General features: G+C 48.1%; 1 protein-coding gene across 3 annotated transcripts in view; it reads right to left on the bottom strand.

Moving 5' to 3' along the window:
- DPF3 (double PHD fingers 3) overlaps positions 1-17,659 on the bottom strand; it is a 292,610-nt gene that overhangs the window by 88,836 nt on the left and 186,115 nt on the right. For all 3 annotated transcript variants that reach the window (XR_005718633.1, XM_040226150.1, XM_040226151.1), the window contains exon 7: positions 552-689. Coding sequence is in view for 2 of the 3 variants with exons in the window: in XM_040226150.1 (XP_040082084.1) it covers positions 552-689 (138 nt within the window). In the remaining variant the exon portion in view is untranslated. The remainder of the gene's footprint in view (positions 1-551; positions 690-17,659) is intronic.

The following is a 17,659-nucleotide window of genomic DNA, read 5'->3' as shown; positions in this document are numbered from 1 at the left end:
CAGCATCCCCAATGACAAGCACACCCAGGTCACGTTTGCTGACTGAGGGCTCACGGGAAGAGCATGGAAACTCTAAGGCAGTATCTTTTTTGCCCAAATTGTGACCCTATGAGAGCCAAGACAATGGATCAAAAATATCCTGTGTCTCTTATGTCCAAGGAGACATTTGGAAGGGCTGTCTGAACTGACACATCCCAGGGCTTTGCCCAACTCAGATTAGCAGCTGTGAATGGATCTTCTGGAGCTGGGGGAAAAGACTGCCAGGTCTGGCATTTGACGATGGCCAGGTAAAGAGGCTTCCCTTGGCCTTAACACTTGCCTCCTGTCCTCTGGGAGCAGAACCAGATGTGCTACCTCTGCTAGCCCCCTCCAAGCCCGGGGCTCCACCGACCTACAGGGGTATCCAGGAGGCTGAAATAGCCAACTCATCACAGGTCATTGAAACCAATCCACAGGTGCCAGCAGACAATCCCACAGGTGAAGAGAAAGGAAAGCTTGTAGCCCTGCCCATCCACCTTACCACTCACCCAACCCAACACCTGGGAACTCACGTCTGTGGTTCTCGTTTCTGTGGTTGGGTGGGGACCGGGTCTCCTGGTCTTGGGCCTCCTCCCCCTCCTCGCTGGCCAGGTGAGTGTGAGCGTAGTGGTAGCTGAGTCCCGGCCGGTTCTTGTAGCGCTTGCCGCAGACTAGAGAGGAAAAAAAAAGGAAAACAAAAATGTCAGCAATGTCTGCAGCCGCTGCCATCAATCTCCCAGGCAGTGGCTCATCCATCCACCCCAGAGCTAGTTTCCTTAAAAAAATGTCTCCCACTCCCAACACCCCTCACCCACTGGACAGAACCAACAGCGCTATAATAGCATGGACCCAGGTAAAGAAAAACCCCAGAAGTTGAACTAAGAGCACCATCATTTCCTAGCTGTGAGACCCTGGGAAAGCCACTTGCCCTCTCTGTGCCTCAGGTTTCTTCAGAGGGAAAATGAGAATCATAATAGTAGTTCACTCTTGAGTTGTTATGATGAGTTAATCTCTGTGCAAAGCACTTTAGAACAGAGCTGGGCACATGGGAAGGGTGATCATTATTATAACTTTGAAGTTAAAAGGTATTAGGAGTCTATTTTGGCTTCCCAGGTGGTGCTAGTGGTAAAGAACCCGCCTGCCAATGCAAGAGATGTAAGAGGCGCAAGTTCAATCCCTGGGCCAGGAAGACCCACTGGAGAAGGGCATGGCAACCCACTTCAGTATTCTTGCCCGGAGAATCCCATGGACAGAGCAGCCTAGCAGGCTGTAGTCCATAGGGTCACAAAGTGAGACACGACTGAAGCGACTTAGCACGCACAGACTGGAGTCTATTCAATTTAATCCAATAACCCGTATACAGATGAGGCAAGTGAGGCCCAGCAAGGTTAAGTGATGTGCCTGGGAACACACAGCTAGTTATGGATGAGCCAGCCACCGGAACCCAGGTCTCCTGGACTCCTGTGCAGTTCCTTCTGCCACCCTCTGGTTGACTCTGTATGAAGTACAAAAGCTTTATGTGGATCATATTTTTGATGTATGTGATTTTTGTGCCAGAAAAACACACTCCACTTCCACCATGAAAACCATACATCCGAGGCATCCTTGGTAAATGTGCTAGCCAGGAGCTTGTGTCCTTGATGGCCCAAGGAGTCTCTGAAACCCCAAATCTCTAAAAAATGTATCCCAGCAGGCCCTACCACTCAAGTGGACAGTCGGAGACAAGGGCAACAAGCAACACAAATATGGTTTCTTGGGGCCAAAAAGATGAAAGGGGCAGCTCCCTTGGTTGTCTGCTCAGCACACAAATGGCTAAGACTAGACCACTGTCACCCACCTCCCTACCACAAAGCCCAACATCCCAGCCCCTGGAGGGATGGCACTTCTGGTAGCAGAAGTCTTGAGGGTCTTCCAGTAAAAATCCTGTGCCGACCCTCTCATCTTGCCCCCACCTCTCCCCAGCAGAGCGAACCCCACCCAATCTGCTGGACCAGCTGAAACTGGCAACTTTAAGAGACTCTCCCTTCACATGCCTGGGTTATAGCTGTGAGAGTAAACACTTCACAAGGTGGAAAGAGCACAGGCTTCATCATCAGACATGGGTTCAGATCCCACTTCCAGGGGCCAAAGTTGACCAGCTGCATGATCTCTACAGTATAGAGAAGAGCTGTGACTCAATGCTCTTGCCAGCCTCCCTTACTATTTCTGGTGGAATTTCCTTTCTTTCCTGGTGGCTTAGACAGTAAAGAATCCACCTGCAAGGCAGGAGACCTGGGTTCGATCCCTGAGTCAGGAAGATCCCCTGGAGAAGGGAATGGCTACTCACTCCAGTGTTCTTGCCTGGAGAATTCCATGGCCAAAGGAGCTTCGCAGAGTACAGTCCACGGGATCTCAGAGTGGGACACAACCAAGCAACTTTTTTTTCCTTTCTTACTAGATTCTCTTGGGTTTTTCAAGTATTATAACCTTCAGCAAAAATAGATGGTGTCATCTCTTCTTTCTCATATTTATACAAACTATTTTATCTTCTTAGCTTAATTCATTTGGAAGAATCACCAAGACCATATTGTAAGACAGCAAAAGTAAGTTTTTCCTATTGTAGTGAAATTGCATTTAGTGATTCACTGTTTAGAATTCACCGTAAGTGACTAGGTTTTATTCTCTATCAAGTTTAAGTAGTTTATCTTATTCCTGAGTTAGTTTTATTACAGGAGAATTTTACCAGCTGGCCCTTCAGCATCTACTAATATATGATGCTACTTTAGTTTGTTGATATGGTGAATTACATTGATTTCCTAATGCTTCCTACTATTGAGCCATTCTTGCATTCTTAGGATGTACCCCCTTTGATCGGAGTGTATTATCTTTTTGATATACTGCTGCATTCTATTTTCTAATTTTACATCTACACTCAGACTTGAGATAGGTCTATAATTTTTCACCTATCTTTTATCTTGCTTTTCAGTCACATAGTTATGTTGACTTCCAAAAATGAATTGAGTTCTCTGTGGAATTGAATAAGACACATAATCCCTATGTGAGTTTTTTTTTTAATCTGAAAACGACAATAGTACTACTTACCTTGAAGAATTATAAATAACCTTTGTAAATTATCTCACTCAGTACCCATCACCTAATAGATGCTCAAGAAACAGTAGTGAGGGGTGAGGGGCTTCAGCGTGGTCTACCACAGGAGACCACAGGAGGCGCTGGACCCTCCTGAAAAGGACCTTTACCTCTACTAAGGAATCTGGCAATTGTCTGGACTATCTCAACAAGGTGAGAGTCTGAAATTCAAGTTGATGATCAAGTTGTTGACCTAGTAACTATAAATTCCAGTCCTGCAATTGGCTTCCCTCTCTCTCTCTCCCCTTCACGGGCACACATAAATAGTGCAAAAAAATTAACAACATGGCACTACACATCTCAATTCCATTTCACTCAGGAAATGGGCCCTAAGGAGATCTCTGAGGCACACTGTGGGCCTGCTTGTGGCTTTTTCTATTTAACCTTTTGAATGATCTAAGGGCAATAAACAGCAAATTACGGGGTCACTGGACATAAATTCATTTTATTACCAAGCATATTACTGGTGAGGAGTAAATGTGTTTATTAAAATAAGGACAATAACATCAGTACTGATACAGGGACACCTCAGCCGCCTCTGCAGCTCTCCCACCACACGCTCCACTGCATTTTATTTGAGTCATTTTGTTGTGATTACAGCTTGTTGTTGTTGTTTTAGTCACTAAGTTGTGTCTGACTCTTTTGTGACCCATGGACTGTAGCCCACCAGGGCCCTCTCTCTGGGGGATTTCCCAGGCAAGAATGCTGGAATGGGTTGCTGTTTCCTTCTGCAGGGGATCTTCCCAGCCCAAGGATCAAACCTGGGTCTCCTGCATTGGCAGGCGGATTTTTTTTTTTTTTAGTTTATTTATTTATTTTAATTGAAGGCTAATTACTTTGCAATATTATGGTGGTTTTTGCCCTACATCAACATGAATCAGCCACGGGTGTACATGTGTTCCCCCCATCGTGACCCTCCCATCCCGCCTCCCTCTGCACCCCATTGCCCTGGGTTTTCCCAGAGCACCAGTTCTGAGTGCCCAGGCAGGTGGATTCTTTACAACTGAGCCACCAGACTGTCTTCCTTAATCACAGAATCCCAGGATCTTAAGAGTCATGTGGTCTAACTAGCTATCCAATTGTTTTATTCCCACGAACACTCTAGATGCCTCTCTGGAACAGCTCCACTGGTGGGGAACTCACTACCCACCCGAGTGGACATTTCTTCTTTGGTTTCCTAAAATTATGGCTAGGACTGCACTGGAGGGCCTCTCCTAGGACCGTTTCATATCAATTTCTTCTTGATGTCAACGACTCTACCTCTCATGCTGCCAAACACATTTTATACCTTCAAAACATACCCACTGAATAGCTGATGAGTGAACCCAGCAACGCTTTGTAGAAAACCAGGAGATGGGGGAGGAGGTAGGTCTGCAGAACCTGCTCCATCTATCCACATTAATCTCATACTAATAGTTCTTAAAACCTACAAAACCAAATCCAAGCAAAAAGCTTCCCTTATCTCCTTCCCCAACATCACAGAGAGTAACTGTTTTTAGAGCAGATCCTTTTGCTAGAAGAGAGATTCTCAAAGAGTAATCCCCAGACCAGCACCTTCAGCAGCACCTGGGAAGCTGTTAGAGATGCATATTCTTAGGTTCTGCCCCAGGCCTACTGGATCAGAAAGTCTAGGGTAGAGCCTGGCAATCTGTGTGTTAACAGGCCCTGTAGGTAACTTTGAATACACACTACAGTTTGAGAACCACTGTTAGAAGATTGAATATTTTGAGGCTTGACTCCCACCCTGCGTCTGCCTGCCCTTCTGGACGGATGGCGGCGGCAGGCAGGGGCAGTGGGAGGCAGCCCTGAGATCTGTGTTCCATTATTAGAAGTAACAGAACCAGATGGCACATGGAGGTCCTAGAAGCCAGACCCCTTAACCACGGTCCCTACATGCAGAGCTTTCCAGGTGGAGCTTCATTTTTTACCACCTGCTTATACAATGTCATGCCTTCATCACCAGGTCTTCAAGAAAACATTTATTAAACACCTAGTGTGTGCCCAGTCTTGAGGCACCAGAGGACAAAGATAAATGAGCCCCAGTCCCCTCCCTCCAGGAGTCCGCAGTCTAGCAGAAGAGATACACACATCAGCTAGCAAAGAGGGAGGTGGGACCCATGCACCAATGTGAGCCTGTGCATGGCAAAGAGGAGGGCCCAGTGTATGGGCTTGAGGCAGGGATGGGGGGATAGCTTCCCGGAGGAGGTGGATGAGCTATGGCACGTGAGATAGCAGGACATCACCAGGCAGACAGAGAAGGAGGGCCTGTGGGCACCAAAGCATATCCCACCAGCACCTCGGGGGCCTGCAGGATGTTTAGTAAAGCCAGTGGGAAGCAGGCTTCAGGGTGGGTGTGAGGAGAGGAAGGAGAGGAAGGTGGGCGGGACTTTATTCCGACAGTAGGAGGCCAGGGGAGGACCTACTTAATCAGATTTATATGTTAGAGATACCGCTTTAGACTCTAGTGCAAAAGATGGATTTGGAGACGGCAGGAGGCTATTTTAGGGCTTCCCTGATGTCTCAGATGGTAAAGAATCTGCCTGCAATGCAGGAGACCCAGGTTCGATCCCTGGATGGGAAGATTTTGTGGAGAAGGGAATGGCAACCCATTCCTGTTAACTATAAAGACATCCTGAAATCACCTAAATCTAATGTCAAATTGAGTCGGACACGACTGAGCAACAACAAAAACAGAGGCTACTTTAATTTTTAATGTGTGAACAATGAGGACTTCAGGACAGGAAGGAGGCTAAAGAGAGAGAGTCTGGTACAAGTGGGAACAGGTGGGAGGAAGCAGCAAGGAGGAGCCTAAAAAGACTTCGGCTAACTCAGCTTCCTGGTCATGTGCTATCCAGCACCCGTCCACCTCCCCAGCCTCACCTGGAACCACATTCCACCTCCTTCTTGGACTTCCTGCCCACTGACCTTTCATTTCTTAAACAGTTTTCTTTCCACCACAGAGCCTTTGCACAAGCCTCTGCCCAGAATGTCCCCCAGCCCCAGTTTGCCTGATTAACTTCAGTTAATGATCCTTCAGTTCTCCAGTATTTCCAGTCACAATTAGGACCCTGGTTTGTTATCTTCCAGGATGAGTCGTGTATCAGTACATGTCTCTCCCACTAGCAGCAAGCATGGCAAGCCCTGAGTGTCTGGACACTGATGCAGCCCCAGTGCTCAGCTCGGGGCCTACACTAAGGGAAGCAATAAAAACACCCAGGCTTCTGATTTGGGCAGGGGGGTAGAAGCGTGCAGCAGGAAAATCAGACTTAAAGAAGGAAGGGAATGAGTTCAGTCTGGGGTGGAGATCTTGGATTAAGTTATTCCAAACCGCCACCCTCACCGTGGAAGAGCTGCCACAGTTAAAGCAGGATTCCCCAGTCTGCGGCTGGCTTATATACCTGGAGTTTTAGGAAGGAGATGCAGATGTTGGAGCTGGCAGGGTGGCAGTGGAACTAATGGATTGGGAGAGAATGAGGAGAGGAAGAAGAAAGGTGTGGACACGGGACAGAACTCAGAAAACACCAGTATCTTAAGAGTCCGGTGGAGAAAGAGAGACTAACATAAAATTTTTGTTAAGAAAACACACACACCAGACTTCCCTGGTGATCCAGTGGCTAAGACCCCACCTTTAAATGCAGGCAGAGGGGTTTGATTTCTGGGTGGGGAACTAAGATCCCACACACCAAAACTAAGAGTTCGCACGCCCAAAATAAAGATCCACATGCTGGAACAAAGCCGGAAGAGCCTGCGTGCTGCACCTAAGACCGGGCACAGCCAAATAAATGAAAATAAATAAAGAAGAAGAAAGAAAGAAAGACTCACGCAGCAGTGAGTAACCTAGGCCAGAGGAGCAGGGTTTCCAGGTGGCATTAGAGATAACACCACCAGTCTCGGTTCCTGCTAACAGCTACTGAGTGTACCATGTGCCAGGCCTGATCTGGGGCTTCGAGGACATTTGCTCACAGCCACATGCATCCTCATTTTCTAGAGGCAGAGCCTGGATAAGGTCAGATGCCCCAGAGGGCCAAGAAGGATGGGGCCTGAGAAGAGATCACCGGGCTCAGCAATTAGGAGGTCACCTAGTGAGCACGGAACCCACAGACTCCCAGAGGGCAAGGTAAGGCTGCAGGGAGCTAGGACGCTTCTGGAAATGAGGAAGTGGCGAGGGGGCTGACAGACCGTTCCTTCCAGCATGGCTGCAGAAGAAGAAAGAGTCAGCTGGTGGATGGATGGGACTATGGAGTCCACAGAGACTGATCAGGGCTTGTCCTTTAACAGAACAGATCCTGAGCAGGCTCGGAGGCTAAAGAGAAAGAGGCAGGAGGGAGAGGGGAGTTGGGAGAGACTGGAGTTCATGGAGCAAGATGTGCTTAGTCACTCAGTCATGTCCAACTCTTTGCAACCCCCTGGACTGTAGCCCGCCAAAGCTCCTCTATCCATGGGGATTCTCCAGGCCAGAATAGTGGAGTGGGTTGCCATTTCCTCCTCCAGGGGACCTTCCCAACCCAGGGATGGAAGCCAGGTCTCCCGCTTTGCAGGCAGATTCTTTACCATCTGAGCCACCAGGGAAGCCCATGGAACAAGATGCCTGACCCCAAAACAAAGCTGCTGACCCAAGTCCCAGTCCTTCAGATGACTTCATCCTAGGGCCAAGAGATTCCTAAGATTGATTTTGGTTGAAGTGCATTCTAGACCAGACTGCTGCATTGAGATGAAAAGAAATGCCTTGGAAATCCTTCTTTGACCGGTTTGGAAGAGAAGGAACGTCCAGCACCGTCTCACCTTCTATATGGATTTTGTTACATCTTCCTGCTGCTCTGAACACTTGTTCACCAGTTTTGTAAACGTGAGACCAGTGCATTCAGATCAGGTCCCAGGGTCAGGAGGGCCCCACACTTGGTTTAATGTTTTGCTGTCATTAAATGTAAATGTAATTTACAGTAAATGTTTGCTGTCACCTTGAAATTTTAATACTATGAAACAAAGAGCCCCTTATTTGCATTTTGTACTGGGCTCTGAAAATTATGCATCTGGTGGACTTCCCCGGTGGTCCAGTGGTTAAGACGCCACCTTTCAATGCAGGGATCATGGGTTCAATCCCTAGTCAGGGAATTAAGATCCTATATGCTGCATGATGTGACAGATTTAAAAAAAAAAAAAAGCATCTGGTCCTGGAAACCTATGGGAGCAGCGGGTGGAGATCTGGGACTGAGTTATTCCAAACAGCCACCCTGGTCGTGTAAGAGCTGCCACAGTGAATGCAGGACCCAGCCAGCTCTAGTCAGGAGTAAAGTTCCCCTCTGAGGTAATTATTAATAGGAAACCTGGCCGGAGTGGTTAGTCACTCAACAGTGCTTATTTTAGTGCCAGCGACAGCTCTGGCCTGCTTCTAGGTCAACCCTTCCTTCAGAGAGACAGGATCTGTCTTGCAATGTGGGTAAGCTGATCTGAACTGCCTGGGTTCAAATCCCAGCTCTGCTGCTGACTGACTGTGTGATCTTGGGTGAGTGGCTAAATCTCTCTGTGCCTTAGCATCCTCTCAGGAAAATAGGACGATCATGGCAGTCCACCTACCGCACAGCTGGGAGGCTACGTGAGAGAATACATTGAAAGCAGTGCAGGGCTCTCAGTAAGCCTCAGCCGTTGTCAGCCATCGTCCACACTGCGGATCCACAAAGGGGATAAACCCTAAAGGCGCGGTGGGGGGGTGGGAGGAACTAGTAGTTTCTCCTCTGAAGTCTCGGGTGATGGAGTTGCAAGAAAATAGAATGTTGGGAAAGATACATTCTGAAAATAAAGTATTAGAACCATCTGCTATCCTTTTATCACGTCAGCAATCTCACTCTGGAATTATCTGTTGTGCAGAATCAGACTGAGCCCCAAGACGGCTGAAGCATTCAGAGAGGACTTTGCCCCCTCCTCCAGCTCCCGTCTCCCTCCCCAGGGCAGGCTCCTTGGCCAGGCACCTCTGAAGCCAGCACCCCGGGACCAGTCAACCTTGCCTGTGCACAACCTAAGGCCCTTCTTTTCACCTTGGCAGCTTGCACCTGGATCATGTGTTCCCGGCACGGCGCACATGGAGAGGGCCGGTTGTGACAACGAGGAAGGTCCGCCTTGCCTCCCTCTCTCTTCTTCCCCTGGGGCAAATCCATCTGTCAAGCTGCAAAATGAGAGCTTGCCCACTTCCCTACCAGAGCTGGAGTCTCCAGGCAGGACCTCCTGTCTGGAGTTATGAATACCTTTAGGGCTGCCCCAGAATATTTACAGCACGATGCCACCCCCCGCCCAACTGCACTTCAACCCTACATCCCTCACTCCTTCTGAGGATGGGGGAGGATGGGGAGGCAGGGGAGGCAGGGGAGGAGGGAGGAAGAGGAGGAGGAACAATCAGGGGCAGTGTGCATGAACAAAGCCGGCTGCAGAGACAGCAGAATCCTTCCTGCCGGGGAGAAGCGGCTGCCTTCCCCACTGATAACTTAATGACTCTGGCACATTTTCATCAGCCCAACTTGGAGCACGCAGTGGGTATCTGAGCCAGTGGTTTCCGAGAGCCTGAAAGCAGCGACTGAAAGCAATTACGGGATGAGTGTCCAAGAGACAAAGCCTGGGCCTTGGGAGTCACCGGGCTGCATCTCTTTCCCAGCTCTGCCCCCTGGCACTTCCATACAGCCCTCAGGATGCCACTTCCCTTGCTCTGCAGCTCAACTTCCCCTTTTGTAAAAATTGACCCAGCGGGGCCTGTCACCTGCCAATGCCTCCAAGGCAGCCTGCTTACAGACTATCGGGCAGGCACACATTCTTACATGGAGCCTCACGATAGCTCAAGAGGTAGGGATTGTCGCCCCATTTCATGGAGGAGGACACAGTCTGGAGGCACGGAGACCACTCACTAAACGGCAGAGGTGGGATTTGAACTCAGGCCTGCTGAAGCACACAGACTCAAAGATACGCTGCTCATTCTCCGTGCACCATCCCTCCCAGTGCCCGGAGCTGACCTCTAAGGTCTCGTGCCCTCTGCTTCTGGTGGCGTTTGGTCATTGGGAAGGATGGAGGGTGAGGAGAGAGGCATTGGGGATCTTCTCCATGCCCGTCCCTGCTCAGGCAGCACCCCTGGAGCAAGGTGACCCTCCCCCCAGATGCAGTCTCCCCTGTGAGCCAATGTCCTCCCTGCTCCTTGGGATTCAGGATGGGGAGGGCTCCCCCTCCCTTGTTGGTACCTTTATCCTGCCCACACCTCCACAATCACGCCATCATCAAATTCTCTGCCATTCAGCCCTTCTAAGGTTGAACTCTATGGCCGGCTGGGGCCAAGACAGAAAAAAACAGGGGCCATCTAGACAGGGGACTCATACTAGTAGGACCAGACTGGTCCAGATGTTTGGGGACCCCCACACCTTCCTGACTTCCCTAGTGGTTCAGAGGGTAAAGAATCTGCCTGCAATGCAGGAGACCTGGGTTTGATTCCTGGGTCGGGAAGATCCCCTGGAGAAGGGAATGGCAACTTATTCCAGTATTCTTGCCTGGAGAATGCCATGGACAGAGGAGCCTGGTGGGCTACAATCCATGGAGTCACAAAGAGTCAGACACAACTGAGCAACTAACACTGACACCTTCCTGACAACCCTCAGTGTTCTCTCTGGAGAACCCTCAGGGGGTGGTGGAGGAATGTCTACACCAATCCCCTCCCCACCCCGACCAAGCGAGAAAAGCCCTGCTGTGAATGAGCTTGGGACAAAACCCAGGGGACTGCAAAAAGCCATTAGCTCAAACTTGTGTATGCAGGGTGGAGTGTTAATCCCTACGACTAAGTTAAACGCCCAGTCTTTTCTCAAGAGTCAATAATGGCTCTATGGTGTTTCTCTTTCTGGCTTACTTCACTCTGTATAATCAGCTCCAGTTTCATCCATCTCATCAGAACTGATTCAAATGTATTCTTTTTAACGGCTGAGTAATAAAACACCAATACAGTATATTAACACATATATATGGAATTTAGAAAGATGGCAATGATGACCCTGTATGCAGGACAGCAAAAAAGACACAGATGTGTATAACGGACTTTTGGACTCAGTGGGAGAGGGAGAGGGTGAGATGATTTGGGAGAATGGCATTGAAACATGTATAATATCATGTAAGAATCAAATTGCCAGTCTATGTCCGATGCAGGATATAGCACGCTTGGGGCTGGTACGCGGGGATGACCCAGAGAGATGTTGTGGGGAGGAGGGTGGGAGGGGGGTTCATGTTTGGGAACGCATGTACACCCATGGTGGATTCATGTCAATGTATGATATGGCAAAACCAATACAGAATTGTAAAGTAAAAAAAAAAAAAAGAATGGCTCTATGGAACTCAAGCAATAAAAGTGGTGGCTTCACCAATGAATGGCCCAGGTCCTGCAACATTCACACACCAAGAAGGTCCTCTTGGAAAAGCCCAGGTGGGCTTCCCTCTCCCATCCTCTCGAGCCAGAGGCTGGCAGTGCAGGTGGCCCTCTGCACACCTGGGGTCTGGCCTTGGTAATGACACTAACCCATCATGCACCCTTACACACACAAAAAAACCCTTTCTGGGCTTGGTTTCTCTGTTTGTAAAACATGGAAGTTGCCTCAGACCAACTCTGAGTCTTCCCATTCTAACACTGCACATTCTCTTTGTTTCTCTGGGTCCTCCAGATCCTCCTGCAGCAATGACTCCCTCGACTGTGACAGAAAAACGACGTAGGTTCCCAGCCACAGGATCCACCCAGTGGCTACATCCACCCCTCCCCACCCCATCAAGCCAGGTCAGCAGAGGCCTTTCTGTGGCCTCATGTTTCTTTCAGGCCACCCTTGGCACTTACTTTAAGCTGAAGTCTTCTGGACAGAAACACAAGGGTCTGGAGGAGGGGTGGGGTGTAACATCTGGATTTTTCAGAGCCATATTCCCCAGGGCCTGCACTGACCCATGTATTAGGAGAGAGCCCAGAGCTAGGATCTACCAAATGCCAGTGATCCACAAGTCCTGTGTCTGCATCAGGGGAGAACGTTCTGCATATTTGAGGAATTTACTGTATGTGAATGTGGCTACAGGTTTAAAAAATTAAAACACAAGAACGGAGATAAGCAAAAAGGCTTCTATTTCAAAATACTCTATAACTTAATTCTGTATCCCCAGCAGAGAAATGCAGAAATTTCCCACACCAACGCATTAAATGTGTTGGTGGAATTCTTTATTGCACTGTTGAGAAGCAAGGTAACATAATTCTGGTGAACTCTGAGGTCAGTCGTCCTATGCCAGTTAATTGGCTGTATGACCTTGGGCAAGTTTCTTAATCTCTCCAAACCTCAGTTTGTTTGACTGTAAAATAGGGATAATAATAGTTTTATACCTCATATGGATATTGTCAGAACTGAATGAAAGTGAAAGAAAGTGAAAGTCGCTCAGTCGTGTCCAACCCTTTGCGACCCCATGGACTATACAGTCCATGGAATTCTCCAGGCCAGAATACTGGAGTGGGTAGCCGTTCTCTTCTCCAGGGGATCTTCCCTACCCAGGGATTGAACCCAGGTCTCCCGCATTGCAGGCAGATCCTTTACCAGAACTGAATGAGTCCATCCTTTGAAGTACTTAGCACACTGCCTGGCATACAGCAAATGTTTACTAAACACTAGCTATTTCTGATCATTAATTTAGCTCTATCAGAATGCTTCCCCGGTCCTTTACAACTCCAGCAACCAGAGCACAGAACACAACTGGGGACTCAGCCTAAGTGTGAAATAAATACCCTTTCTTGACTTAATACAAAAAATAAATATTTATTGAGCATATTTATGAACCAGGCAGTGAACTAATGGTTTTCACACATAACCGTCTCATTTTACCCTCTTGAAAACACTATAAAGTCAATCTTATTGTCCTCACTTCACAGAAAAAGAAACTCAGGCACAGAAAGGTTTTCATGATTTGCCCAAGGTCATGGCTAGGTTATGTCGTAGTAAAGACACAAATGCTGGGCTTCTGATTCAAGAGCCATCTTCTTTGGGCCTTATAGAGATGTTGCCTTTGATTCCTTATTCTAGTGAGTCATACATTAGCCCATCCTCAGCTTCCCTGGTGGCTCAGTGGTAAAGAATCTGCCTGCCAATGCAGGAGACACGATTTCAGTCCCTGGGTTGGGGAGATCCCCTGGAGGAGGGCCTGGCTACCCACTCCAGTATTCTTGCCTAGAGAATCCCACGGACAGAGGAGCCTGGTGGGCTACAGTTCGTAGGGTCGCAAAAGAGTCGAACACAAGTTAGCAACTAAACAGCAACAACAATTAGCTTAAAGAGTAAAATACCATTCTTTTTTTAATCTTCATTGAAAATAATTTCAATAATAAATGTAACTGTCCACAGTTCTGAGGAAGATAAACATAGAAAGGTAAAAAAAAAAAAAAAATCAGACGTACTATCTTAAAGTGTGGCATCCCCCAAACATTTGGGAATCTGGCCAGTGTCCTCTCTTATGGGATATCTGGGTGAATATCTGACCTAAATGCTTCCTCAGATGCTTTATTTGTGAGACCCAACCTACCGAGTTTGTCTCAATGACCCTTAACTGAAGCAGGCCCCCATCCACCAATGACATCAGTATAAGTCCCTTACTAACTTTAGGGAAACAAATGTACATTGGCATCTGGGAGACATCTCTGCCTAGACATCCTGCCATGTCCACAAACCCGTCTGTCAAAGTGTCACTGCTCTCCCAAATTACCTCCTCCTCCCCTAGAATATTCCAGTTAGGCCTCCTTCATGTCTCCACTACTCAGGTTCAAGACTTTGGGAGTTACTGCTGCTGCCTCCCTCTCTCTCGCACCCTACATCCTGTCTGTCCTCTGCTAGGTTCTGCGAGTTTCTTTTTCACAAAGGCTTGCTTGTTTGCCCCATCCATTTTGTTCCTGTTGTCATCACCATCCAGACTTCATGTCTTCTCCTTCCCAGAAAAGGCTCCTGCTAGCTACAGGCTTCAGGCTCTCTTCCCTGAACACCTAACCCTAGAGATGAACCATTCCAGAGATGTCTCCAGGACCATCCACGACTCACCATGGACTATACAGGACAAACTCTAAGCACCTCAGCCTGGTGTTTCGAGCATCCTTATCCAACCCGTACCTCCCAATCTCCCTCCCCAAACACTCTGCGTCAGCCACGCTGGTCTATCTTCTATCCTGGTGTGTGCAACCCACATTCATCAACATTTTGGGAGCAACCACTGGGCTGGGTCTGGGATGCAAGTTGAATATGACACAGCCCCTGCTGTCAGAGGTTCACCGTCCAGCTGGAAGAATGGGCAAATAGACAAACTGTTATCATGCGATGTGAGAGGAAGCCTATGCAGAGGTATATATAAGGCGAGGCATACTCGAGGAGGAGGTGAGTGACCAGTGGGGGATTGTGAGATTGCAGAGGAGAGAGAGACTGCCCACTGGGATCAAATCTTGGCTCTGCCGGTTACTCACTGTGTAACCTCAGGAAAGCTAAAAAACCCCTCTCCTCCTCAGAATCCTTATCTGTAGGATGGAGATGATCACACCATCCATCTCCTAGTACTTTCTCAAGGATTAAAGGATATAGACGGGACTTCCCTGGGGGCCCAGTGTTTAAGAGTCCACCTGCCAATGCAGGTGGCACGAGTTTGATTCCTGACTCGGGAACTAAGATCCCACATGCTGCCGAGCAGCTAAGCCCAGCACCACAACCACTGAAGCCGCCCTCTAGAGCCTGTGAGCCGGAACTACTGAGGCTGGGCCATCGAGAGCCTGAGCTCTGCAACAAGAGAAGTCACCGCATCGAGAAGCCCGTGCACTGCCACGAGTAGCCCCGGCTTGCTGCAATTAGAGAAAGCTCTCACGTAGCAACAAAAAGTAAATAGATATTTTTAAAATATTTTATTTAAATATAAAAAAAGAATTAGTATAGATGAAACCGATGGAACATTCCAGGCCCATAATATAAATCAGCAGACTTTTGCCATTACTATTACTACCTCCCTGCTGACTCCCACCATCCCTGGAGACCTCAGTCAATTCAGCATACCCTCACCGAGGACCTGTGTGGCATCCTAGGGAAGCACCCTCTGCCACCGCAGTCCCTGGCCCTGGCCATGCCCTCCCCTGATTCCTACGGGGCTCACTATCTTTCTACTCAAAGAAAACTGCCTGTGTTCTCTCCTCCTGTGACAGCAGCCTTCTCTTGCCAACAGCACTGGAGACAGAGGAAATGAGGAAAGGGCAAAGGTGGAAGAAACAGTCATTAAGCACATACCGTGCACGTGCAAGCATTTTTACAGACGTTATCACAGGCAGCTTTCTCAACCGCATCCATCACCAGTCCACACCTCGGGACAATGGACATTCCCAGCAGCAAGATGATTTTCTTGAAAAATTCTGGATAACAAGTTAACAAGCGGCAGGGCCACAGTCTGACCTCAGGCTTCTCACAGCAAAGTCAGCACACCTCCTTCTTCCTGCAGCTCTTGCTAACCCACTTCCCTGAGCCCCAACCAGGACTTGAAATAAGAGAAATCAAAAGGCTGTGCACCAGGCCCTTCGACCCCACAGTTCTGCTTCTGGGAAAAATAAAAGCATTATGCAAAGATAGAGCTGCAGACTGTTTTTAATCATGGACAAGTTTTGGTCCAAACATCCAATAAGTGAAACAATGATTGGGCAGACTGGGACATGGCCAAATCATGGAACACCATATAGCCCTGAAATGTTGTCATAAAAGTGTCCCTAACGACATGGAAGGATGGTCCTTGTGTGTTGTTGAGTGGGGGATGGGCTAAAGTGGTACATATTATTTATTGGGGGAGAGAGAGGGTATAGTAAATGGAGACCATAAAGAGAACCCTAAAACAGGATACAACAAAATAAAATTCAAGTTATCTCTGAAGAGTAAGATTATAGGTGATTTTTAGTTTTCCCTTTATGCTTATCTGTAGCTTCTGATTTTTGCACCATAAACGTATGCTATTTCTAACTGGATGACAAAGTAATTCAAGGGGGCTTGCATATAGGCATAAAACAAACTTTAGGTTACCAAAGGGGAAGAGGGGAGGGATAAACTAGGAGTGTAGGATTAACAGATGTACAGTACCGTATACAAAATAGATAAACAGCAGGATTCACTATTTAGCACAGAAAATTATTGGGCTTCCCAGGTGGTGCTAGTGGTAAAGAACCCACTTGTCAATGTAGGAGACATAAGAGACTAGGGTTCAATCCCCGAGTCAGGAATATCCCCTAGAGGAGGGCATGGCAACTCACTCCAGTATTCTTGCCTGGAGAATCCCATGGACAGAGAAGCCTGGCAGGATACAGCCCACAGGGTCCCAAAGACTAGGACACAACTGAAGTAACCTAGCGTGCATGCACAGGGGACTATACTCAATATCTTGTAATAATCTATAATGAGAACAACTGAAAAGAGAATATATATAATACATAAATATATAAAATATATGTATATATAATCACGTCACTTTGCGGTACATTTAAAACTAACACAATACTGTAAATCAACTATACTTCAACAAAATAAAAAGAGGGTGTGGGTTACAGGCAAGGCAACCCTAGGTTTGGTAGTCAAGGACACGGTTCTTGAGAGAGTGAGAAGGTCTGAGAGTATGAATGAGAAACTTCGACCGCTCCCCAGCCCTGTCTCTGACCAGCCCTGCTGTGACAACCTGCAACCTGCGTCCATGATGCAAGGACACTCAAATATTTAAACAGTCCCAGCTTTGCAGGAACAAATGGACTGGGTCTCTAGGGATCAATCCCATGCCACAGGCCCTGCTCCACAAATCACATTTCTGGGGCATGGAGCCTGTCCCACTCCTCCCCCGCTGCACCCCACGCAAGGACCTGCGAGATAATATCAGCAACAACTGAGTGATGAGCCCGGCTTCCCTCCAGCGACAAGGGCAGCCAGCCTGAAGCCCACATTATTGGCTTTTCTGCTGCAGCTCGAAGCTAGAAGCATGTGAGCCTTAGAGAATGTGGTTTAATGCCCTCAGAAAATTTTTAATAAGACTGCAGTGGTCATCTGATTCTTCCTGTGCACTCAGGTACGAGGGGAAACGGCAGTGATTTTTAAGGAGGCTGAGGTCAAGCAGCCCTGGAGGAGCACACGGCAAGCCACTCCAGTGTTCTTACCTAGAGAATCCCATGGACAGAGGAGCCTGGCTGGCTATGGTCCATAGGGTCACAAAGAGTCGGACACAACTGAAGCAACTGAGCATGCACGCACACACGCACAAAGTCAAGTAGAGTTTCTGACACATTGTGGGAGCAGCCAGGGCTGCTCTAGGCCCCCCGCATGTCAGTCTAATGTCCTGTACCCCGGCATACTTTGTCCCAGGGAAAGAGCCTCACTGTTAAGCCTGGGAAGAAAGGAGCCCATGATGGGGGAAAGGCAACTGACTGAGGAGGTCTAGAGACTCAAGAAAGGAGCTGGGGCTTCTGCAGTGGTTCAGGGCTTAAGATTCCGCA

This window comes from Oryx dammah, unplaced genomic scaffold, assembly GCF_014754425.2.
Source record: "Oryx dammah isolate SB20612 unplaced genomic scaffold, SCBI_Odam_1.1 HiC_scaffold_26, whole genome shotgun sequence".
Taxonomy (NCBI): domain Eukaryota; kingdom Metazoa; phylum Chordata; class Mammalia; order Artiodactyla; family Bovidae; genus Oryx; species Oryx dammah.
Note: the sequence above shows the minus strand (reverse complement) of the source record. Positions and strands in the feature narration are given on the sequence as shown.